Source organism: Bombina bombina, chromosome 3 (assembly GCF_027579735.1).
Source record: "Bombina bombina isolate aBomBom1 chromosome 3, aBomBom1.pri, whole genome shotgun sequence".
NCBI classification, from domain to species: domain Eukaryota; kingdom Metazoa; phylum Chordata; class Amphibia; order Anura; family Bombinatoridae; genus Bombina; species Bombina bombina.
This window is the reverse complement of record NC_069501.1, coordinates 1,032,518,936-1,032,546,435: the sequence shown is the minus strand read 5'-3', so window position 1 is coordinate 1,032,546,435 and position 27,500 is coordinate 1,032,518,936. Positions and strand designations below refer to the sequence as shown.

Below are 27,500 nucleotides of genomic sequence, written 5' to 3'. Positions count from 1 at the left end.
GATGAAAACGCTTAAGCCTGATGAAACGACCTGAGGGTCGAGAAACGCGTTGCTTGTTGCTGTACATCTTTTAAACTTTTTTACTTGTATTTTAAATAAACTTTCGAGTTTGTGATAATCCTGCTCTACGTTTGACGTTATTTGGTTGGCTCGCCGACCTGTCCAACATACTGCCGAGGCCGGTGATTGGGCTATTCACGGACAGCTCCCCTGTGACGTGGTCCTGCAAGCTGTTGCTGATTGGGTCCCGGATTCTCTGTGCTGATCCAGCTTGTTGTGTCTGTCGGGCGACAAAAGGTCCCATCCTGTGCTGTGAGGTATACGTTTATGCCGCTACTTTGGTGAGTACCCCCGCTCTGGGCTGCTGTACTATATTTGCATCTTTACTGTTGAACAATACTGTCCCATAAGGCGCCTCTCTCTTCTGTCTACACAGATTCTCCTTCATGATTCTACTCCTAAGAGTGCTGCCTAACCATATGAGTGACCTGCTGCTCTAAGACCACCTTCATTCCAGAACTGGTTGTCAATTATTGCGCACCTTCTTTAGAGAGTCCATTTTCTCTATTTTTTCATAATTAACAATAGACTTGTATGCACACTATTAATTTCCCAAGGAATAGCCCTGTTCCACCCAATTGCCAGTGCTGTGAGATTAATTTCACAATGCAAATATAAAGAACCCTTAGATTTTTTACATCTTGTTTAATATTTCAACGTTTTCATAAATTATCCTGTACCTTTAACACAAGTTTTAACGTGTACATTGAATACAATTTTTCTACATATTTTAAAGATGATTTGTATGTTATTATGTAGATTTGCATTTTGCAGTTATGGGAAATGTCCATAGGTGAGCAATATCGCAGGAATATAGATGAATAAGTGTGGGACCAGGAGGGGTATAGTGAAGGCCTTGATCTTAAAATGGCTCAGAGCACTGATGCTAGTAGCAAATCTTTTAATACTGGGCTTATGGCTTCCATAGAAAGTTTCAAATCTATTAATTTATCTTACGGATGATATCTTCAGAAGATATCTGAGAAATATTGTTGGAAAGCTGAAGCAGCATGCAGATATGCGTCTGAAAATGGACGCTGCCCAGAAGTTCTCCCATTTTAATGAAATTTAAAGATCTCAAACCTAGGCTGGGGTAATGGGATGTACTCATACATGACAAACGTGATTATTTACAAATGTCACACCGTTATAAATTAACTAGATGAGATCATTTTAGTTTGACCTTTGTCAAAACTCTTTATCATTGGAATGATATCACCTGAATGACAATTTCTAATTCCTTCTACATGTAAATAAAGTCTAGCTTATCATCCAAGTGGGTTTTACCCTAGTTAATGTGATAACTACTTTCAAAGGTATGTATAATTTATTCAGACTGTCATTAATGTTGCAGCAGCAAATGCAAAGACAGAGACTTAGTTATCAGTGGATACATTTATCTACAAAGCAAATCATGGGTATTAAATAAAAAAGGACCTAGTTAGTGTGTAAATCATTCACATGGTTCACATAAAGGGCCCCATGTATGAAACTGGATGGGGACAATGTTCCCAAGCTTTGCGGCAAACGGCAGAGGACACTGTATGTCCATTACGTATCATTTTCACACTCTTGGCCTGTTAATCAACCCTGAACGAACAAGTTTGAAGTGATTTATATCCACTAACTCAGGTGCATGTGCGAGCCTGCCCCGCAAGGTCTCAAAAGTAGCATACGCTGCTTAGTAGGATGAGCCCGAAAAGTGATTCAGGTGAATTCCCAAATTCAAAACATTGTCTATGGGAATTGTAGAGGCATCGGACCTATTACAGGTTTTGGTGAAGTCTGAAATGATTAATCAAAACGTAATATACATTTAAATGAGAAACCTTATCAGGTTTGTACACTCATATTGTTTAAACTGTTCCATGCATAACCAAAACTAGAATGTATCAAGTTGCAAAAACGATCTCTCATTTTTTCCCTGTATGCTGCTAGAAACATGCTAGGCATCTACAATTGATAAATGGGCGTATTTAAATAGTTTTCAATAGAGACTACAAATCTTCTTGAGAATGACACTTTGCTCACAAAGCCAATAAATGGAAGAATAAAATGTGCCTACCAAAAATTGCAGGAGTTTTCAGATAAATTGTATAGTTCCTCTAGGAACTGTCTGTGGATTGGTTAATACTGTTATGAATCTGTTAATTCAAAGTTCTGGATTGAATCTGCCTACTCTAGGAGGTGAACCTTTTTCTCTCATAATTTACCTGACACTCTGCATTTTGAAAAATCATATATCCCACTAATCCAAGTTCAAGTGCTATAGATCAGAACTGTTTGGTAGACTTTATCACATTAAATAACTGAAATCTACACCCTCACTGCTCCAAGAACTTAACCCTGTAACCACACAGATTTAGAGAGATTTTCATCCATCTGAAATAATCAGAAAAAAAACAAAAAGCATCACACATATAGCGGTGGATCATAAGCTATCAGCTGGCTTTTTTTTCAGCTGTTCCTTGTTAAAAAGGAAACTTTTCTTTTTGAAGCAATCACAATAGAGAGTTTTCGCCTATTTCTTTCATGTAATTGGCAAGAGTACATGAGCTAGTGACGTATGGGATATACAATCCTACCAGGAGGGGCAACGTTTCCCAAACCTCAAAATGCCTATAAATACACCCCTCACTACACCCACAATTCAGTTTTACAAACTTTGCCTCCTATGGAGGTGGTGAAGTAAGTTTGTGCTTGATTTTCTGCATTGATATGCGCTCCTCAGCATTTTGAAGCCCAATTCCTCTCAGAGTACAGTGAATGTCAGAGGGATGTGAAGAGAGTATCACCTATTGAATTCTATGGTTTTCCTCACGGGAAATCTTTTTCATAGGTTCTCTGTTATCGGTCGTAGAGATTCATCTCCTATCTCCCTTTTTCAGATCGATGATATACTCTCATATTCTATTACCTCTACTGATAGTTGTTTCAGTACTGGTTTGGCTATCTGCTATATCGGGATTCAGAAGGCTTTGGGGCATATTTATCAAGCTCCGTATGGAGCTTGATGCCCCTTGTTTCTGGCGAGCCTGCAGGCTCGCCTGAAGCAGCGATCACAAAGACTGCTGCTCCATAACCTGTCCGCCTGCTCTGAGCAGGTGGTCAGACATTGCGGGATAACAGATAACCTATGAAAAAGATTTCCCGTGAGGAAAACCATAGAATTCAATAGGTGATACTCTCTTCACATCCCTCTGACATTCACTGTACTCTGAGAGGAATTGGGCTTCAAAATGCTGAGGAGTGCATATCAATGCAGAAAATCAAGCACAAACTTACTTCACCACCTCCATAGGAGGCAAAGTTTGTAAAACTGAATTGTGGGTGTGGTGAGGGGTGTATTTATAGGCATTTTGAGGTTTGGGAAACGTTGCCCCTCCTGGTAGGAGCTGCTGGTACAACGCCGCCCCTTGCAGACTCGCGGCCAATGGGCTGCCAGCAGGGGGGATAGCATGGTCTATGATTACGGCAACAGCTAGCCAAAACGCGTTCGATTGATCTAAGCATTTTTCTTTTACTATTTTGCCGTTTTAGTTGCTATGATAAAGTTTAATCTTTTTATACACACTTTCGGGACGCTTTTTTTCTTTTCTGGAATTATTACGAAGGGCTGTGAGGAGCCCTGGCCTCTAAGTCCCTGAAAGTATTGGCAATAGAGGAGCTTATTATTTACCCAGGAGCCCAGACAGGATACTGGTTCGCTAGTTGAGTGGAAAGACTGGAGGAGCCTACGTCATGTCCTGAGGAGGTGAGAGTTTGATGGTCGTGTTTTTTAGCGTGGCCTTCTTTCTGTCTGAATCGAGGTGAGCCTACCTTGAAGGAAGAAGATGTCTTCCACCTGCTATGACAAGGTAACTTAAGGAGAGAGAAGGGGATATTTTGCGGAGGTGCAGGTGAAGTATTAAGACGTGACTGCTGTGTCAGATATATTCAAGCACTGTGTTTTTATGTTTCCACTCAATAAGCCTATGAGGCTCATTGTATGCACCACTTCTAAATAGAGTAACCCATTTATACATTTTCTGCCATTTCTATGGCTGATATTGCAGCTGCATCAACTTTTTGGTTGGAAAGTTTAGCGCAACAGGAAATGGATCCTGATTTGTCTAGCATTGTTAGCTTGTTTCAACATGCTAATCATTTTATCTGTGATGTCATTTTTTATATCATCAAAATTGATGTTAAATCTATGTCTCTAGCTATTTTAGCTAGAAGAGCTTTGTGGCTCAAATATTGGAATGCTGACATGGTATCTAAGTCTAGATTACTATCGCTTTCTTTCCAAGGTAATAATTTAATTGGTTCTTAGTTGAATTTGATTATTTCAACTGTCACTGGGGTAAGGGAGTTTTTTTTGCCTAAGGGTAAATCTAAAGCTTCCAACCATTTTCGTTCCTTTAGACAAAATAAGGAACAGAAAGCGAATCCTTTCCCCAAAGAATCTGGTTCCAATTGGAAACCTTCTTCAAGTTGGAGTAAATCCAAGCTGTTTAAGAAACCAAAGCCAGCCCCCAAGTCTGCATGAAGGTGCAGCCCTCATTCCTGCTCAGCTTTAGGGGGCATATTAAGATTCTAACAAAGCATTTGGGCAGATTCTGTCCAAAATCAATGGATTCAGAGTATTGTCTCTCAAGGGTAACGAATAGGATTCAGAGTAAGACCTCCTGTGAGAAGATTTCTTCTCTCACACATCCTAGCAAATCCAGTAAAGGCTCAGGCTTTTTTGAAGTGTGTTTCAGACCTGGAGCTTTCAGGGGTAATCATACCAGTTCCGTTTCAGGAACAGGGTCTGGGGTTTTATCCAAATCTATTCATTGTCCCAAAGGAAGAAAATTCATTCAGGCCAGTTCTGGATCTGAAAATTTTGAATAGTTATGTAAGAGTGCCAACTTTTAAAATGGCGACTATAAGGACTATTCTGCCTTTTGTTCAGCAAGGGCATTATATGTCCACAATAGACTTACAGGATGCATATCTTCATATTCCGATTCATCCAGATCACTATCAGTTCCTGAGATTCTCTTTTCTAGACAAGCATTACCAATTTGTTGCTCTTCCATTTGGCCTAGTGACAGCTCCAAGAATCTTTTTGAAGGTTCTCGGTGCCCTACTCTCTGTAATCAGAGAACGGAGTATTGCTGTGTTTCCTTATTTGGACGATATCTTGGTACTAGCTCAGTCTTTACATTCTGCAGAATCTCACACGAATCAACTAGTGTTATTTCTTCAAAAACATGGTTGGAAAATTACCAAAAAGTTCCTTGATTCCTCAGACAAGCGTCACCTTTTTAGGTTTCCAGATAGATTGTGTCCATGACTCTGTCTCTAACAGACAAGAGACAATTAAAATTGGTTTCAGCTTGTTGGAACCTTCCGTCTCAATCATTCCCTTCAGTAGCTATGTGCATGGAAGTTTTAGGTCTCATAACTGCAGCATCGGACGCGCTCCCCTTTGCTCATTTTCATATGAGACCTCTCCAGCTTTGTATGCTGAACCAATGGTGCAGGGATTATTATCACAATTAATATCCTTAAATCTCAATGTTCAACTCTCTCTGATTTGGTGGTTAGATCAGCATCATATAGTTCAAGGGGCCTCTTGTGTTCGTCCAACCTGGACTTTGATCACTACAGATGCAAGTCTTTCAGGTTGGGGAGCTGTGTGGGGATCTCTGACAGCACAAGGGGTTTGGAAACCTCAAGAGGCGAGGTTACCAATCAATATTTTAGAACTCTGTGCTATCTTCAGGGCTCTTCAGGTGTGGCCTCTGTTGAAGAGAGAACCGTTCATTTGTTTTCAGACAGACAATATCACAAATGTGGCATATGTCAGTCATCAGGGTGGGACTCACAGTCCCCAAGCTGTGAAAGAAGTATCTTGGATACTTGCTTGGGCAGAATCCAGCTCCTGTCTAATTTCTACGGTTCATATCCCAGGTATAGGCGATTAGGAAGCGGATGATCTCAGCCGTCAGACTTTACATCCGGGGGAGTGGTCGTTCCATCCAGATGTGTCTTCTCAGATTGTTTAGATGTGGGGTCTTCCAGAAATAGATCTGATGGCTTCCCATCTAAACAAGAAACTACCCAGGTACCTGTCCAGATCCAGCAATCCTCAGGCGGAAGCAGTGGATGCGTTAACAGTTCCTTGGTGTTGCCAACCTGCTTATATTTTCCCGCCTCTACTTCTTCTAAGAGGGATCTCCAAAATCATCATGGAACAATCATTTGTGTTGCTGGTAGCTCCAGCATGGCCTCACAGGTTTTGGTATGCGGATCTTGTTCGGATGTCCAGTTGCCAACCTTGGCCACTTCCATTACGGCCAGACCTTCTGTCTCAAGGTCCATTTTTCCATTAGGATCTCAAATCATTAAATTTGAAGGTATGGAAATTGAACACCTAGTGCTTAGTCATAGTGGTGTCTCTGACTCAGTGATTAATACTATGTTACAGGCTCGTAAATCTGTTTCTAGGAAGATTTATCGAGTTTGGAAGACTTATATTTCATAGTGTTCTTCTCATAAATTCTCATGGCATTCTTTTAGAATTCCTAGAATTTTACAGTTTCTTCAGGATGGTTTGGATAAGGGTTTGTCTGCAAGTTCATTGAAGGGACAAATCTCTGCTCTTTCTGTTTTATTTCACAGAAAGATTGCTAAGCTTCCTGATATTCAATGTTTTGTATAGGCCTTCTTCCGTATCAAGCCTGTCATTGAATCAATCTCTCCTCCTTGGAGTCTTAATTTGGTTTTGAAGGCTTTACAGGCTCCTCCAATTGAGCCTATGCATTCTTTGGACATTAAACTACTTTCTTTGATAGTGTTGCTCCTTTTGGCGATCTCTTCTGCTAGAAAAGTTTCTGAATTATCTGCTCTTTCTTGTGGATCTCCTTTTCTGATTTTTCATCAGGATAAGGCAGTTTTGCAAACTTTATTTAAATTTCTACCTAAGGTTGTGAATTCTAACAACATTAATAGAAAAATTGCTGTCCCTTCTTTGTGTCCTAATCCTAAGAATTATTTGGAGAGATCCTTACATTCTTTGAATGTGGTAAGAGTTTTGAAATATTATATTGAAGCTACTAAAAATTTCAGGAAAACTTCTAGTCTATGTGTTATCTTTTCTGGTTCTAGGAAAGGTCAGAAGGCTCCTGCCATTTCCTTGGCATCTTGGTTAAAGCTTTTTTTTTTTATAATAATTTTTTTATTGAGGGTTCAACATTTACAAAAACAAAATTTGACACACTCAATTGAACATAAAACATATGATAAATAGAAAAAAATGAAATCAGGAACAAAAGACACACACAATCATATATATGGCTAAATCTCTTGTTATAACAAACCTCTACATTTTCTAGTTTGAAAAATACATGAGATGCATAATATTTGGGGAGCAAACCTAAAACCACCCTCTTTTCCCTCAAGAATAGCTGAGGCCACTCTAGGACCCAGATGAAATCAATTTACTAATCTGAGGGCCTTTAGGTAGTACAGACCGCTTTCTGGCCTGTACTGAGCTTACTCTTTCGCATGCCTGTCAGGACCATGGGTAGGTCCATGGAATTAATACAAAAGTCGAGGGAGGATGTAGAATAAACATGGTAAAGACTTGTATCACTTAACATAACAATAAACAGCATGGTGTCAGAAAAATAAAACTTCAAGAACCGTGTTCTAGATAAGTTTGAGGGCCAACATGTTTAGGCTTCTAACTGCTAACATTGGTATAGCTGTCACAGGTTCAGAAAAATAGAAGAATTTAAAGGCTATGAAGTCACAGGATCCTGCTGTCTAAGGTAAGTAAGAAACATATATGTTGACTACAATTAAAACCTGTGGGCCACAAACACAATCCCAGAAACTCCATCACTTACAATAAGCATTCATATGAGCTAGTAATCATAACAGAGTTATAGGAATAAACAATCTGCAAACACTAAGATATATAAGAATAATCATGATGAGTCCTGTCAATATTGAGGTCCGGAGAGTCCCCTTCACATTAAGCTGAGGTCAAACTATAATAGGGGCTCTGCTAACTGGGCAGAGACTACATAACTCTGCCAAGAAAGAAGTGTGGAGGATAAACTATATATCCCTTACCACACAATAGAAATAGGGGGGGGCGAACGAAGAGTAGACAGTCTAATTATGACGGACTCAAAAGTATGAACATTAATACCCTATACACAATGGAGTCCATACAAACATTAGAACCCATTTACCGGTTGCTTCAGGACTATTTGAAAGCTGTGCTATAACTATTATGCTCTGCCCGCATTAAAAAACATAAAATAACAGTATGACAGAAGGATACCAGCTAAACTCACAACTATGTGTAGCTGTGCCCGACTCAAGCTAGCACTGTATCACTATAGGCATCTCCCCTTGCCTTACAATTATATTTTGCCAGGGTCTAGCGTAAAAAAGGTGGGACACTCAAGACATCACTTCACAACACAGATTCACACACTAGTTAGTAAAAATGCATTCAAACTTCGACAAATATGTGAGAGAGGCAACCTATACATATAAAAGTAGATAGCTTCCCATAGTAAAAGACATAATAGAGGGCAGGAACAATTAGTAATGTGGTATAAGACACTAGGGAACTTATTAGGGGTAGTAAACATGGTTAGGTAATTAAGCACCCAAAGGTCCCCTTTATTTCTACAAGCAATAGAAACATCAAGATGGTGCAGTCACAATATCTACACATTATCAGAAATTGGTCTTCATGAATGTAAATTCCTCAGTTTCAACTGTAATAAAGTTGTTTAATGAGTCCAGGAACTAAACTTAGGAGCGTATGGGAGCCTGAGCGTTGTAATCCATTGCTGAAATAAACTTGTCACCCAATTCCGGCTTTTATGCTGGCATCAGTGAGCCGAAAGTCTTCACAATAAAGGAAACTATAATATCCAATGGGTAGGCTCGTGGGGTCCAGTGGACCAATGATAGGAGAAGCCGTGTACGTTCAATTAATACCCTGTCACCTAACAAAAAGACTGCTTCCTATTCTTTGGTATAAGATAAAATAAATGAAATGACGTTATTATTTTATCCCTCCCTCTCTAGTGACTCTTCTGTAGAGTTCCACATCTTGGGTATTACTATCCCATACGTCACTAACTCATGGACTCTTGCCAATTACATGAAAGAAAACATAATTTATGTAAGAACTTACCTGATAAATTCATTTCTTTCATATTGGCAAGAGTCCATGAGACCCACCCTTTTTATGGTGGTTATGATTTTTTGTATAAAGCACAATTATTTCCAAATTCCTTTTTTTCATGCTTTTTACTCCTTTCTTTATCACCCCACTACTTGGCTATTAGTTAAACTGAATTGTGGGTATTGTGAGGGGTGTATTTATAGGCATTTTGATGTTTGGGAAACTTTGCCCCTCCTGGTAGGATTGTATATCCCATACGTCACTAGCTCATAGACTCTTGCCAATACGAAAGCAATTATTTTATCAAAAAAGTTCTTACATAAATTATGTTTTTTGTGATCACTTTTTTTCGGCTCTATGAGAAAAAGCTCTGTTTCTAACATGGAGACGAAAATTTCTTGGTGATTACAATCCATTTTAAAGATACTTTTCAACAGCTTTTAGAAACCATTTTAACCTATTCGAATTTAGGTCTTTATCATAATTTATTGGCTAAGGCCTTTTCAGCTCATTTCTAGGTGATTATAATTAATTTTCAAGTCACATTTATATAGCTTTTCGAGGCTAGTTTTGATTTTTCAAACTCAACACCTTAAGGCACTTGGTAAATCCCTGAAAGAACATTTTGCAACTATTTCACTGCTATTTTTGAAGCAGTCCATTGTCTTGCACATGTGAAAAACACTATTAAATTGCCACAGGAGACATTGCAGAGGTTTATTAACATACATGGTACAGAACTATCAGAGCTCTATTCATCCCTGTTGTAAAGGATGTATACCGTTGACAGGGCACACATTTAAATACATATAGCTAGATATGTATATGTGTTGAGTACATGATATCTTGTACATCTAAGGGGATTGCAGGAAAAGACCCAACAACTACAATGGCGTGTGTTTCATTTTAATACTTTATTTAAAGCCATATTCACACTGTTGTGTTTGTCACAAACAGTTCTTGCTTTTTCAAAACCAGTTTTAAAACTGAGTCACTCAATCATGAGTTCTATAGTAATCTATTGAAATCTATTTTGATCTGCACCACTGCTAAACCATCTGAATGCAGATTGTATTTTGGCATAATGGGCAGACTGACCACCATTTTGTTATTGATATATGGTCACTTTTAAATTTTGACAAGTATTGTTTCTTACCATATATATTTCTATTGTTTGATAAAGGACTGTTTCCATGTTGGCGTGTCCTTAGAACAAGATCTTGAATATAGGTTTCTATAGAAAGGTCTTATAATATCTTCTTTTACTGGATTTAACATTACTGAAAGCGTGAACCGCTCCCGTGCAATATTGTATCTGCCTACAAGACCTTCAAACAAGATTGGGCCTTAGTCACTGGGTTTTTATAGGAGATGCTCCACCATACAAGCCCAAACCGTTGCAACAGTGTGTTTTAGAGTGCTTGAAAAAACATTATCCAATATCTGGTAGCTAACAAGGCCACTACCCATAGTAATAATAATAAAAATATATTATATATAGACCTGGGGGAGCACGGCTGTAGTGCCATGATGATAGTTCTGATCGCAATGAATGGTTAACATATCTGTCTTGAGAAAGGCACAAACAGGGGTCGAAACGTCGACAATCAAATTGTTACTTTAATCAATTGAAAATAAAAATTGTATTGAAAAAAATGCCTGTGAGTGCCCTCCTAAGAGAAGAAGTTATTATATACATACTATAGAGGATAGCACCCAGGTTATGAGTATGGGGCCCATTTATCAAGCTCTGGATGGAGCTTGAGGGCCTGTGTTTCTGGTGAGCCTGCAGGCTCGCCAGAAACAGCAGTTATGAAGCAGCGGTCTAAAGACTGCTGCTCCATAACCTGGCCGCCTGCTCTGAGCAGGCGGACAGACATCGTTGCAATTCAACCTGTTCGAGTACGATCGGGTTGATTGACACCCCCCCCCCGCGAATCTGCAGGGGGCAGCGTTGCACCAATAGCAAACAAGATCTGCTGGTGCAATGAGGAAACGTCGACAATCAAATTGTTACTTTAATCAATTGAAAATAAAAATTGTATTGAAAAAAATGCCTGTGAGTGCCCTCCTAAGAGAAGAAGTTATTATATACATACTATAGAGGATAGCACCCAGGTTATGAGTATGGGGCCCATTTATCAAGCTCTGGATGGAGCTTGAGGGCCTGTGTTTCTAGTGAGCCTGCAGGCTCGCCAGAAACAGCAGTTATGAAGCAGCGGTCTAAAGACTGCTGCTCCATAACCTGTCCGCCTCAGGCGGACAGACATTGTTGCAATTCAACCTGTTTGAGTATGATCGGGTTGATTGACACCCCCCCCCCCGCGAATCTGCAGGGGGCAGCGTTGCACCAACAGCAAACAAGATCTGCTGGTGCAATGAGGAATACGGAGAGCGTATTGCTCTCCGCATTCAGCGAGGTCTGGCGGACCTGATCCGCACTGTCGGATCAGGTCCGCCAGACCTTTGAAAAATATCCCCCTCTACCTCAAAGGTTGGAGTGCTGGGCTACCGGCTATATATATATATATATATATATATATATATATATATATATATATATATATATATATATATATATATATATATATATATATATAGGGAAAGCCATAATAAAAAGAGCTTTTATAGTAAAATATAGCCTGTGTTAGTTGACGGTAAAACCACCATTGATCCTGACTTACTTAAACAGCACACATAACATTGAAGACCTAAAAGGCTAACAGTAACACCAAAATAAAACTGGTGATACATAAATACTAACAATCCATCATCTGCAGGAGCATTAATCTGTATATCAATGGAGGATGAAGATTTCACATATTCTTATTGCATAAGAAATTGTCTAGCAGCAGCACCTGCTTCAAGTCTGTATTAGGGATGGGCGAATGTGTTTATATCCGAATTCGAATGTTAGAACGAATGTTATTGTAGAAATTTAATTTACATAATAGAATGTTGTTAAGAACGAATATTCTTAAAAATTTGATTTTCGAATGTTATTTACAGTTTTCGAATGTAACATTCGAATGTCACATTCGAATTCGAATGTTACATTCGAATATCACATTCGAATTCGAATATTACATTTATAAAACACAATTGTAGACTAGAAACATTATTTCAAATGTGACATTCGAATTAGAAATAGTATTTCTAGTCTAATACTGTGTTTTATAAATGTAATATTCTAATGTGACATTCGATTCGAATGTGATATTCGATTCGAATGTGACATTTGAAATAGTGTTTCTAGTCTACAATTGTGTTTTATAAATGTAATATTCGAATTCGAATCCATCATCTGCAGGAGCATTAATCTATATATCAATGGAGGATGAAGATTTCACATTATATTCTTATTACATAAGAAATTGTCTAGCAGCAGCACCTGCTTCAAGTCTGTTTTAGGGATGGGCGAATGTGTTTATATCCGAATTCGAATGTTAGAACAAATGTTATTGTAGAAATTCGATTTACATAATAGAATGTTGATAAGAACGAATATTCTTAAAAATTCAATTTTCGAATGTTATTTACAGTTTTCGAATGTCACATTCGAATTCGAATGTCACATTCGAATTCGAATGTGACATTCGAATATCACATTCGAATTCGAATATTACATTCGAATATCACATTCGAATTCGAATATTACATTTATAAAACACAATTGTAGACTAGAAACACTATTTCAAATGTCGCATTTGAATCGAATATCACATTCGAATCGAATGTCACATTTAAAACACAGTATTAGACTAGAAATACTATTTCAAATTCGAATGTGACATTCGAATTCAAATGTAGCATTCAAATTCAAATATTACATTTATTAAACACAGTTGTAGACTAGAAATACTATTTCAAATTTGAATGTCACATTCGAATTTGAATGTCACATTCGAATTCGAATGTCACATTCGAATTTGAATATTACATTTCGAAATTGAATGAATACATAGCTAAACATTCTATTATTCAAACTAATATTTTCAAATTTTATTGAAAAATTTGAAAACGAAAATTCGAAAATAGAATGTTAGAATGTTATATAAACATTTGAAATTCAATTTGAACGAATGTATCAAAATTCGTTTTACGTGTTGCATTTTTAGAAACATTCGCCCATCCCTAGTCTGTATAGAAACTGCATGATCATAGTTGGGAGCAGCTAGCTTTGGAATACATGGGGCTCATTATAGAAAGTATAAGGCCATGTCATCTTCACTATCTAAACTTTGTTCATGCTTAAACAGACCATGGTCTGTCTAGTAGGCAATTGATTACTGCTCACATAAAGGGCCATAGTAGAAAAACTGGGTGCCAGCTATTTAAAAAAGCTCAGCTCTAAAGACACCATAACATACCTATAAAGTAAATTACATAGATAACATGTTACCTCCTACAAGTTTAGGATATCAAACATCAAAAGATCCGGAAATAAAAAATGAAAACACATGTACAGCTATCACTAAACATCACATTCATCAGATGAGAACATTCACATGTAACAATAAACCTAAAATCAAAACATTGTAAAGTATCATGACTGTTTGAAGTTCAAGAAAGTACAGAACATTGTCCTATTATACAGCAGCAATTTTAGTAGAGCTGACAAGAACTAGTACATGCCTATAATAGCATTATTTAATTTATGTACACAAAAAATGCAAGTAATGCAGAACATACTGAATTTTAGAATCATCAAGGATCAAACTATGTGTGACTAGTTTATGATTAGTGCAACCAAACTTATTTTAATGTTACCAGGAACTCTAAAGGGGATGTCACTTACTGTCAGACTGGTTGGCTTGTCTAAAGTTCAATAGTCCAGCACCCAGTTACAATCTACATAAAGGATTATTAGAGTCATAGCTAGAGTAGAAATAATTTGATAGTGAGATAACTGTCCACCTTGCTCTCTGAGTGCAGACTATCATCAATTGGCCACCCAACCTGCAAAAGCCATAAGTAAGGACAGTATACACCTGGCTTGAGAGTTGTATAATGCAGCATAGACTAATAGACTAGGCCCATGTGTGAGAATCACCTAGTCTTTGGGAATTGTCAGCTGTCAAATTTGTTTGTTAATGCCTTCATCACATATATTGCAGCTAAGTTCTCCACAGCCTTATTGGGAATTAGAACAGAGCTCTTTTCAAGGCTTGACTCAGTCGTAATTTCACTATCTCTGCCATTGAGTGTCGCCATCACAAAATCGCCCTCATTTTCTTGCACAGTCAAAGGCTTTGTAATGTGCTGAGTTAACTTAACATGTCAGCTAAAGCTGCTATGTCCCTTACAAACATTATCCTGAAGTAGGTACTTGTCTCTGAATGTGCAGAGCAAATAGCAGCCTGTGTACAACTTCTCTACCCGGGTTACTGGGGGAGGGGGTGGTGAGGTCTCGCCAGAAGGCCACCACCCAATTCTAAATTCCTTTAAACATGCAGGTCACTGGGCTGGAAATTAAGCTATGCAATTCAGATGGTAGAAATGTACATGTGTATCAAATAACATATCTACATAAAAGGTTGTAGTTTTATGGTTATTCAGTTTATTTTTAAATTTATATTCAATGTATCTTTATATTTTTGGTAGTTTGAGAGTTTTGTGGAGTTCTTTGTAATTGGGAAATAATCATATGGAGATGGGTTTACTGATGGAGGAAATCATCTCTGAATTGAGAAGGTTTCTGAGGGGTTCGATTTTAGTGTGGGGGGGCTCATGGTTAGGATAGTAGGGATGGGAGGAAGGAGCTCCATATTTTATTATATGTGGGTGGATTGGGGTTAAGGTATTTGGGGATTGGATCGGTGATACTTATGGTTAATTGTACTGAGACAGAATTGTGTTTTCAGGTAATTTTGTTTGGACAAGGTCAATTGTTGCTGGGGGGGGTTGTTACAGCAGTAGTATTATTTATTTATGATGGTTTGATGGTTTCAGCCATCAGCAACTGCTAATATTTAGTTATTTACATGCAGCATGCTTTCATTAATAGTGGTGTGGGTTTGATTTGGTAATTAATATGGATCTACTGTCACTAGAATTATTTTCTTGATGCCCCTCAGTTGAAGATATTTGCATAGTAGGAGTTAGGACTGTGTCCCTTTTATCCATTAACATTAAACGTTTTATCATCTGTGCAAAGGAAGATTAACATTGCAATACCTTTTTTTGATAAACTATCTAAACTACTGAGTTCCATGCAGAATTTTGCTTTTATATTAAATGATATTTACACCAGCATGATTAAATATTTGAACTACAAAACGATATACATTATGAATTAAATACCAGTCACGTATACACGTAAGGCATTGGAATGTTATCACATTGATTGCAAACATATTTCAAGAACTATTTGTTTTAGTATATCTGCCGGCATTTAAAATAAAATAGTTGTACTCTGTCAACCTCTTAAAAACACAGCCACTAAAATGCCTTTTGTCTACATGTTGCTCCTTACAAGTTTTTAGTCTCCTATTTATTGTTGAATTTCTGCCTTTTCTATTTAGTATTATTAGAATTGGTACTAATGCTTTGGGACATGCATGCAATAAATTAACTGCCTAAGCACATATTCACATAAAAGCCATGTTCCCTCTGTTAGGGGGTAAAATAGTTATAGTAGGCATAAAACTATCTGGTATAAAAAAAAGTGTGTAGGAAATGATGAATAAAACACAAAGCTGCATATTCACTAAAGGCTCTACTGGTTCTTTATTTCATGCATCTTTAGATACTCTCTTCATTTGAATTTTATCATTTATACCAAAGCATTTGCTTTTTTTTTTTTTAAATAGATATAATTTAAATGCAGAGTGGAATATATTGGGAAATAGAATCACAGTTCAGAGCATACAACAATGATGTATATTTTAATACTTTAGAAAAGCTAAATACAATCTTTTTGCAACATTTACCATTATATGGGCATTTTTGTAGATAAGCTTAAACAACTGCAATACACACCCAACTCTATTTTAAATACATTTGTCGAATCCACAGCCAAATAGAATGCCATAATCTTAAAGTGAACCTTTTTAATTCAAAAGAATATTATTTATTTAGTTTTATTAAAGGATAATGCTTAGTGTTTGAATATTTTTTCATGTCCTACATAATTCAATAATTTTACTTTGTTTTTGTTTTTTAAATAACCCCTTGGTGGTAATTCTATGTCACAAATCCCCCAAACTGGCAGTCTGGGCTACCACTATACTACTTGCCTTTATTGGCTGTAGCTTGAGTACATCAAATATTTTTCTTAGGAATCCATGTTATATATCAGCAATTAGGCTTAAAATGATGGTATATATTATGGATTTATGAGAAACATAAATCCATAATATATATTTTATGTGCCTTTTAATATAAAATGGTACCTTGGGCATTTGAATTTTTTATAATTAAGTCTATTTTTGACACACCTAAGAAGTTTTGCCCCCTTTGTCAGGGATTTTAATAATAAACTAATATTTTGTAAGAAGGTAACTTCTTCATCTTCTAATATTTTTTTTTGTAATATAATTTACAGTATTGCAAAATAGCAGTAACAACTATTGCTGCAATATATATCAGGCTACTTGCTAGTGTGCAGTTGTATCCTGTGGGTTTTTTTTGGTTTTTTTTTGACAAAACATAAGTGGTTGTTATAGTGTTACATTTTTCAGGTTCCAAAAATGTTGTCATATGTGAAAAAAAGATTTAGTGAAATAAGCAGCTATTTTCCCTCCTGCTATTACCAGTTACAGTAAAATCCAATTGTTTCTCGTAGTAAAGGCATTTGGATAATTAAAATAGAAACCCATGTCATTAGAAACTGTAACCAGTTGTGATAATTTTATTGCAGCACCTTACTATAGGTTATATGTCATTTCAGTTGTAAATGTAACAACCAATAATAATAACAAATTGTTATGTTTACAACTGTATAGTGTCATAAAATTGAAAAATGTAATTTCATTCTATGCAATTAGTGATATTTTGCCCTATTAAGATTATTAAGAATGAAAATTCTCATTTAAATATTTTCCTAATTTAAACTATTATTTTTGCTGTAATGTTTAGAAAAAAATGGAAAAAAATAAAACAAATTCAGAAGTTTGTTTGAATCTACAAAGCAAATCAATGTATACCTTAAAGTGACAGTCTACACCTTAGTCATCTTAAAGTCTTACCTTAGATTAAGCTGCACCCCTTTCTATATCATGCAGCAGGAACGGTAAAAAAGTTATTTAAAATGACTATTGTTTCTGGCCACTTTGAAATGGCTGCCAAGCTCTGCCCACTGATGACATCATCATCTGGGCTGCATCTAGGTACTCTACTCAATTGACAGTCTGTTGAATTCAACTTGTGGGCCGTTTGTGAGTGGACCCCATATGCAGCCTAGACAGTGATGTCATCAGTGGGTGGAGTTTGTCAGCCATTTCTAAGTGGCCAGAAACAATATTCTTTCTAAAACACCTTTTTACCATTCCTGCTGCATGATATAGAAAGGCGCAGAAGGCTACTTGCAGCTTAATCTAAGGTAAGACTTTAAGATAACCAAGGTCTAGACTGTCCCTTTTAAGGGACATAAAACCCAAACATTTTCTTTCATGATTCAGACAGAACATACAATCTTAAACAACTTTCTACTTCTGTTATTAATTTTTCTTTGTTTTTTTGTTATCCTTTGTTGAAAAGCAGGAAGGTAAGTTCAGGAGTATGCACTTGTCTGCAGCACTATATGGCAGCAGTTTTGCAACAATGTTCTAGATTAGCAAGAGTACTAGGTGGCAGCACTATTTCCTGTCATGTAGTGCACAAGACATGTGCACACTTCCTATCTAGAGATCTCTTCAACAAAGAATAACATGAGAATGACGCAACTTTGATGATAATATAAATACATTGGAAACTTTTTTAAATTGTATTTTCTATCTGAATCATGTAAGAAAAATGTGAGTTTCATGTTCCTTTACGTATCTGATAGTTTGAATTATTCAACTACGCTTTTAATCATTAACTTTAAGGGGACAGTCTACTTGAAAATTGTTATTGTTTAAAAAGAAAGTTGATCCCTTTTTTACCCATTCCCCAGTTTTTTTACCCATCCCCCAGTTTTGCACTGTTATATCAAGTCCCTTTTTACCTCCATGATTACCTGTATTTAAGCCCCTACAGGCTGCCTGTTATCTCAGTGCTTTTTTACAATCTTGCATTTTAGTCAATCAGTGCTGGTTCTTGTATAACCATTATCATTCTCCACACAATGTTATCTATATGGCACTAATGAACTAGCACTGTCTGGCTGTTATGCAAGATGTAAAAAGCTAATAAAAAGCACTGAAATAAGGGGCGGCCTGCAGAGGCTTAAAAAGGCAAACTTAGAGGTTATAAAGTATATTACTATAACAGTGTTGATTATGCAGAGCTGGGAAATGGGTAAACATTAAAAAAATAAAGTAGACTGTCCCTTTAAGGTATACATTTAGATTAGGTGCTGTGTGTATGAGTATAGGGAGGATTTAAATTACTCAAAATAGAAAGAAGACAGCTAAATAAATGGAATTACATTAATTAGATTTTTAATTTATATTTATATTTTTTGAGCAAAAAACGTTTTCTTATTGCAGAGGAGGGAATATGGCTTTTTTGGGGCTTGCATAACATGCATGCTCAGCTATTTGCCTGACAATGATATGCCCTGCATAGTCACAAACGTAGTATCTTTGGCACTAACACAATGCTAACTTCCATTAAATAAATATTTCTAAACATTTTAAAGAAGCCATTTTGGGAATGATCACTTAAAGGCCACGTTTGTATGAAACTTGTTTTAACTGAACAGCTCACCATTATTTATACACAGACTTTTTACAAAATTATCAGCTGCAGAAAATAGCCATTATCTGAATGCACCAGCAGTATTTTATTTGTGGTAGAGCTATACTGTTTGCTAAGTATCCATACATTATAAAGCTACAGAAACTGAGAAACAAGCACAAATATAAACTATTACGATGTTGTTGACTTTTCTTACTTTAAAGTAGCACAAAATGGTTAGTGGCCTTTATGAATAATCATTCCCTTGATTAAAATGTGAATATTTGATCTCAAGTCTCACAGCCTTATCATATTTTTTCTCCTTCTGATACAGGTGGTAGTCAATGCTTTGGTCGGTGCGATCCCATCAATTATGAATGTATTACTGGTCTGCCTTATATTCTGGCTGATTTTCAGTATCATGGGTGTGAATCTGTTTGCTGGAAAATACTATTATTGCTACAACGAAACAGCTGAAGATCGTTTTTTAACATCAGATGTGGAAAACCAAAGTGTGTGTTTCAGTCTTATTAATTCAAACTATAGTGAGGTCAGATGGAAAAATGTGAAAATCAACTTTGACAATGTTGGAGCGGGATACCTTGCGCTGCTTCAAGTGGTGAGTTTTCTTTCATTTATTAGTCTGTCAATAATTAGTATTGCAATTAAGGTTGCCACTTCGGCCATGTTTTCTTTCATGTAATTGGCAAGTGTCCATGAGCTAGTGACGTATGGGATATACAATCCTACCAGGAGGGGCAACGTTTCCCAAACCTCAAAATGCCTATAAATACACCCCTCGCCACACCCACAATTCAGTTTTACAAACTTTGCCTCCTATGGAGTAAGTTTGTGCTTGATTTTGCTTTTGCTGTGATATATGCTTCTCAGCATTTTGAAGCCTGATTCCTCTCAGAGTACAGTGAATGTCAGAGGGATATGAAGGGAGTATCACCTATTAAATTCTATGGTTTTCCTCGCGGGAAATCTTTTTCATAGGTTCTCTGTTATCGGTTGTAGAGCTCCATCTCCTACCTCCCTTTTCAGATCGACGATATACTCTCATATTCCATTACCTCTACTGATAACTGTTTCAGTACTAGTTTGGCTATCTGCTATATGTGGATGGGTGTCTTTCTGTAAATGTTTTCATTATTTAAGACACTCTCAGCTATGGTTTGGCACTTTATGTATTAATATAAAGTTCTAAATATATGTATTGTACTTATATTTGCCACGAGTCAGGTTTATGTATATTTCCTTTTGCAGACTATCAGTTTCTTATTTGGGGGAAAACATATTTAAGAAAATATGTTTCTTACCTGGGGTATAGACTTTTTTTCAAATTGACTGCTTTTTCATAAAATTTTCACAGGCAAAATTAGGCTTGCGAGGTCGTAAAATGCCGATGTGTATTGCGTCATTTTTGTCACGAGAATTTTTTTGGCACAAAGGTACGTCCGGTGACGCTAATTCATCATTTCCGGCGTCTTAAATGACGCCGAGTTTCCTTGCATAAGGTTGTGTCTGCAATGACGCAAGTGTGTCATTTCCGGATGTTGTTAGTGTCAAAAAAATTAATTTTTTGCGTTATGCATCATACTTGACGCCAAATAATTTCATTTTTTGAAACCCCATTCCTATATGCCTCTTGCCTTTTTCTATGTCAGAGGGCTATGCTGTTTGCATTTTTTCCCATTCCTGAAACTGCCATATAAGGAAATTGATCATTTTGCTTTGTATGTTGTTTTTTCTCTTACATTTGCAAGATGTCTCAATCTGATCCTGTCTCAGAAATCACTGTTGTAATCCTGATGACTGATAACAGTTCAATAGTAGTTCATTACCTGTTGCTGTTCCCTCAACATCTAATGCACAAGATATACCTGTAAAATTTATTTTTTTTATTTCTGATTCTATTCAGAAGGCTTTGTCTGCCATTCCGCATTCTAATAAACGTAAAAGATCTTTTAAAACTTATCATAAAGTTGATGAAATTTCAAATGTCCTCTTGATATTAAAACTAGTAAACGTTTAAATTCTGTTTATAAACCTCCTGTGGTTATTCCAGAGGTTTTTCCAGTTCCTGATGCTATTTCTGATATGATTTCTAAAGAATGGAATAGGCCTGGTGGTACTTGTATTCCTTCTTCAAGGTTTAAAACAATGTATCCTTTGCCAGCAGTTAGATTGGAGTTTTGGGAAAAGATCCCCAAAGTTGATGGGACTATCTCTACTCTTGCTAAACGTACTACTATTTCTACGGAAGATAGTAATTCTTTTAATAATCCTTTAGATAGAAAATTTGAATCTAAGGAAAGTTTATTTATATTCAGGTCATCTTCTTAGGCCTGCAATTTCTTTGGCTGATGTTGCAGCTGCTTCAACTTTTTGGTTGGAAACTTTAGCGCAACAAGTATCGGATCATGATTTGTCTAGCATTGTAAAGTTGATTCAACATGCTAATAATTTCATTTGTGATGCCATTTTTGATATCTGTTTCCAATTGGAAGCCTTCTTCAAATTTAAATAAATCCAAGCCATTTAAGAGATCAAGACCAGCCCCTAAGTCAGCATGAAGGTGCGGCCCTCATTCCAGCTCAGCTGGTAGGGGGCAGATTACAAATTTTCAAAGATGTTTGGATCAATTCGGTTCAAAATCATTGGATTCAGAGTATTGTCTCTCAGGGGTACAGAATAGGATTCAGAGTAAGACCGCATGTGAGAAGATTTTTTCTCTCACGCATTCCAGCAAACCCAGTAAAGGCTCAGGCTTTCCTGAAGTGTGTTTCAGACCTGGAGTTATCAGGTGGTAATCATGCCAGTTCCGTTTCAGGAACAGGGTCTGGGGTTTTATTCAAATCTATTCATTGTCCCAAAGAAAGAAAATTCATTCAGACCAGTTCTGGATCTAAAGATTTTGAATCGATATGTAAGAGTACCAACTTTCAAAATGGTGACTATAAGGACTATTCTGCCTTTTGTTCAGCAAGGGCATTATATGTCCACAATAGACTTACAGGATGCATATCTTCATATTCCGATTCATCCAGATCACTATCAGTTCCTGAGATTCTCTTTTCTAGACAAGCATTACCAATTTGTTGCTCTTCCTTTTGGCCTAGCGACAGCTCCAAGAAACTTTTCAAAGGTACTCGGTGCCCTACTCTCTATAATCAGAGAGCGGGGTATTGCAGTGTTTCCTTATTTGGACGATATCTTGGTACTCACTCAGTCTTTACATTCTGAAGAATCTCACACAAATCAACTAGTGTTGTTTCTTCGAAGACATGGTTAGAGGATCAATTTACCAAAAAGTTATTTGATTCCTCAGACAAAGGTAACCTTTTTAGGTTTCCAGATAGATTCAGTGTCCATGACTTTGTCTCTAACAGACAAGAGATGTTTGAAATTGGTTGCAGCCTGTCGGAACCTTCAGTCTCAGTCATTCCCTTCAGTAGCTATGTGCATGGAAGTTTTAGGTTTCATGACTTCAGCATCGGACGCAATTCCTTTTGCTCGTTTTCATATGAGACCTCTCCAGCTTTGTATGCTGAACCAATGGAGCAGGGATTATACAAGGATATCACAATTAATATCCTTAAATCCCAATGTTCGACTTTCTCTGACTTGGTGGTTAGATCACCATCGTATAATTTTAGGGGCCTCTTTCGTTCATCCAACCTGGACTGTGATCACAACAGATGCGAGTCTTTCAGGTTGGGGAGCTGTTTGGGGATCTCTGACAGCACAAGGGGTTTGGAAATCTCAAGAGGCAAGATTGACAATCAATATTTTGGAACTCTGTGCGATTCTCAGGGCTCTTCAGTTTTGGCCTGTGTTGAAGAGAGAACCGTTCATTTGTTTTCAGACGGACAATATCGCAACTGTGGCATATGTCAATCATTAGGGTGGGACTCACAGTCCTCAAGCTATGAAAGAAGTATCTTGGATACTTTGGGCAGAATCCAGCTCCTGTCTAATTTCTGCGGTTCATATCCCAGGTATAGACAATTGGGAAGCGGATTACCTCAGTCGTCAGACTTTACATCTGGGAGAATGGTCTCTCCACCCAGATGTGTTTTTTCAATTTCATCAGTTGTGGGGGCTTCCAGAAATAGATCTGATGGCATCTCATCTAAACAAAAAACTTCCCAGGTACCTGTCCAGGTTCAGAGATCCTCAGGCGGAAGCAGTGGATGCGTTGACACATCCTTGGTGTTATCAACTTGCTTATATTTTCCAACCTCTAGTTCTTCTTCCAAGAGTGATCTCCAAAATCTTCATGGAGCAATCGTTTGTGCTGCTGGTGGCTCCAGCATGGTCTCACAAGTTTTGGTATGTGGATCTTGTTCGGATGTCCAGTTGCCAATCTTGGCCACTTCTATTAAGGCCAGACCTTCTATCTCAAGGTCCATTTTTCCATCAGGAAGGTATGGAAATTGAACGCTTAGTTCTTAGTCATAGAGGTTTCTCTGACTCGGTGATTATTACTATGTTGCAGGCTTGTAAATCTGTTTCTAGAAAGATTTATTATCGAGTTTGGTAGACTTACATTTCATGGTGTTCTTCTCATAAATTCTCTTGGCATTCTTTTAGAATTCCTAGAATTTTACAGTTTCTTCAGGATGGTTTGGATAAAGGTTTGTCTGCAAGTTCCTTGAAAGGACTAATCTCTGCTCTTTTTGTTTTATTTCAAAGAAAGATTGCTAAACTTCTTGATATTCATTGTTTTGTGCAGGCTTTGGTTCGTATCAAGCCTGTCATTAAATCAATCTCTCCTCCTTGGAGTCTTAATTTGGTTTTGAAGGCTTTACTGGCTCCTCCGTTTGAGCCTATGCATTCTTTGGACATTAAACTACTTTCTTGGAAAGTGTTGTTTCTTTTGGCCATCTCTTCTGCTAGAAGAGTTTCTGAATTATCCGCTCTCTGTTGTGAACCTCCTTTTCTGATTTTTCATCAGGATAAGGCAGTTTTGCAGACTTCATTTAAATTCTTATCTAAGGTTGTGAATTCTAACAACATTAATAGAGAAAATGTTGTTCCTTCCTTGTGTCCTAATCCTAAGAATTCTTTGGAGAGATCTTTACATTCTTTGGATGTGGTGAGAGCTCTGAAATATTATGTTGAAGCTACTAAAGATTTCAGGAAGACTTCTAGTCTATTTGTTATCTTTTCTGTTTCCAGGAAAGATCAGAAGGCTTCTGCTGTTTCCTTGGCCTCGTGGTTAAAACTTTTGATTCATCAAGACTATTTGGAGTCGGGTCAAGACCCGCCTCAGAGAATTACAGCTCATTCTACTAGATCAGTTTCCACTTCCTGGGCTTTTAAGAATGAAGCTTCAGTTGATCAGATTTGCAAAGCTGCTACTTGGTCTTCTTTGCATACATTTACTAATTCTACCATTTTGATGTATTTGCTTCTGTGGAAGCAGTTTTTGGTAGAAAGGTTCTTCAGGCAGCTGTTTCAGTTTGATTTTTCTGTTTTTGATTTAAGTTTTCTTCCTCACATTTATGAGAATAATCTTATATTTTGGGTTGTGGATTAACTTTTTCAGCGGAAAATGGACGTTTTTATTTTTTATCCCTCCCTCTCTATTGACTCTTGCGTGGAGTTCCACATCTTGGGTATTGCTATCCCATATGTCACTAGCTCATGGACTCTTGCCAATAACATGAAAAAAAACATAATTTATGTAAGAACTTACCTGATAAATTAATTTCTTTCATATTGGCAAGAGTCCATGAGGCCCACCCCCTTTTTTATGGGGGTTATGATTTTTTTGTATAAAGCACAATTATTTCCATATTCCTTTGTTGATGCTTTTTACTCCTTTCTTTATCACCCACTTCTTGGCTATTCGTAAAACTGAATTGTGGGTGTGGTGAGGGGTGTATTTATAGGCATTTTGAGGTTTGGGAAACTTTGCCCCTCCTGGTAGGATATCCCATACGTCACTAGCTCATGGACTCTTGCCAATATGAAAGAAATGAATTTATCAGGTAAGTTCTTACATAAATTATGTTTTCCTGGACACTTATGAGTTACGAATGCTTCAGGGGTAAGCAGGGCGGAACATACATTGTGCTGTTTATCAGCACTATTCACGTGATGTTCAGAGGAATAATGCATGTTCCGCCCTGCTTAACCTGTAGCATGCATAACTCATAAGTGTCCAGGAAATACTGGCCAAGGTGGCAACCCTCATTGCAATTTAATTGCTAAATACTTAATCTTTTAATTTGGTGCTTGTAGCAGATTGCACTGCAAAACAGATGAGCTCATCTCCTGCATGGTTTACTATCTAGATGTGTTTTTATGTTATTGCTGCTATATAAAGGTTAAGAATATTGTACCTTTGAAGTTAGTAAACATAGGAGCATCCTGTTCAAGGAGGAGTAGTGAAATTCTGAATTCTCTAGGAAAAAAATGGTATTTATTCTAAATGTAATCAACAGGGAAACTGCTGAATTCACTTATACAAATTATTTCCAAACCATGTAATTATCAAACCATATAAATACATAAACAATACATGATAAAGTGCTTCTTTAAAAAGCGTAACATATTGGCTGTCTATATGCTGTGTTAGTGAAAAAAATGTGATACCAATATTCTTTACTTATTTCGATTGCCTTATTTAATCATTATAGCCATTAGTTATACTTGATGTATGAATATGGATAATTTGTTACTTAGGTATCTGAAGTCTTTTACCATTCTGTCTATATATTAGAATATGTTTGAGGAAATAAAGGTCATTCATTAACCCCTTAATGACCACAGCACTTTTCCATTTTCTGTCCGTTTGGGACCAAGGCTATTTTTACATTTTTGTGGTGTTTGTGTTTAGCTGTAATTTTCCTCTTACTCATTTACTGTACCCACACATATTATATACCGTTTTTCTCGCCATTAAATGGACTTTCAAAATATACCATTATTTTCATCATATCTTATAATTTACTATAAAAAATATTATAAAATATGAGGAAAAAATGGAAAAAAACACACTTTTTCTAACTTTGATCCCCAAAATCTGTTACACATCTACAACCACCAAAAAACACCCATGCTAAATAGTTTCTAAATTTTGTCCTGAGTTTAGAAATACCCAATGTTTACATGTTCTTTGCTTTTTCTGCAAGTTATAGGGCCAAAAATACAAGTAGCACTTTGCCATTTCCAAACCACTTTTTTTCAAAATTAGCGCTAGTTACATTGGGACACTAATATCTTTCAGGAATCTCTGAATATCCATTGACATGTATATATTTTTTTTTAGAAGACATCCCAAAGTATTGATCTAGGCCCATTTTGGTATATTTCATGCCACCATTTCACCGCCGAATGCGATCAAATAAAAAAATTATTTTACTTTTTCACAAATTTTTTCACAAACTTTAGGTTTCTCACTGAAATTATTTACAAACAACTCATGAAATTATGGAATAAATGGTTGTAAATGCTTCTCTGGGATCCCCTTTGTTCATAAATAGCAGACATATATGGCTTTGGCTTTGCTTTTTGGTAATTAGAAGGCTGCTAAATGCCACTGCGCACCAACCGTGTATTATGCCCAGCAGTGAATGGGTTAATTAGGGAGCATGTAGGGAGCTTCTAGGGTTAATTTTAGCTCTAGTGTAGTGTAGTAGACAACCCCAAGTATTGATCTAGGCCCATTTTGGTATATTTCATGCCACCATTTCACCGCCAAAAGCAATCAAATAAAAAAAAATTGTTCACTTTTTCAAACTTTAGGTTTTTCACTAAAATTATTTACAAACAACTTGTGCAATTATGGCACAAATGGTTTTAAATGCTTCTCTGGGATCCCCTTTGTTCATAAATAGCAGACATATATGGCTTTGGCGTTGCTTTTTGGTAATTATAAGGCCGCTAAATGCTGCTGCGCATCACATGTGTATTATGGCCAGCAGTGAAGGGGTTAATTAGGTAGTTTGTAGGGAGCTTGCAGGGTTAATTTTAGCTTTAGTGTAGAGATCAGACTCCCACCTGACACATCCCACCCCCTGATCCCTCCCAAACAGCACTCTTCCCTCCCCCACCCCACAGTTGTCCCCGCCATCTTAAGTACTGGCAGAAAGTCTGCCAGTACTAAAATAAAAGGTATAAAAAAAAAATAATAATTTTTTTTTTAAGCATATTTACATATGCTGCTATGTAGGGTCCCCCCTTAGCCCCCAACCTCCCTGATCCCCCCAAAATAGCTCCCTAACCCTCCCCCTCTGCCTTATTGGGGCCATCTTGGGTACTGGCAGCTGTCTGCCAGTACCCAGTTTGCAAATAAAAATGTTTTTTTTTAATGTTTTACTATTTGTTTCTGTAGTGTAGCTTCCCCCCCACAGTCCAATACCCCACCAGCCAAACCGATCACCAAAATAAACATATTAACCCCTTTGATCCCCAC

At 37.0% G+C, this 27,500-nt stretch overlaps 1 protein-coding gene across 1 annotated transcript in view; it reads left to right on the top strand.

Moving 5' to 3' along the window:
- SCN8A (sodium voltage-gated channel alpha subunit 8) overlaps positions 1 to 27,500 on the top strand; it is a 262,830-nt gene that overhangs the window by 141,561 nt on the left and 93,769 nt on the right. The window contains exon 17 of the mRNA XM_053708233.1: positions 19,404 to 19,688. Within this exon, the coding sequence (XP_053564208.1) occupies positions 19,404 to 19,688 (285 nt within the window). The remainder of the gene's footprint in view (positions 1 to 19,403; positions 19,689 to 27,500) is intronic.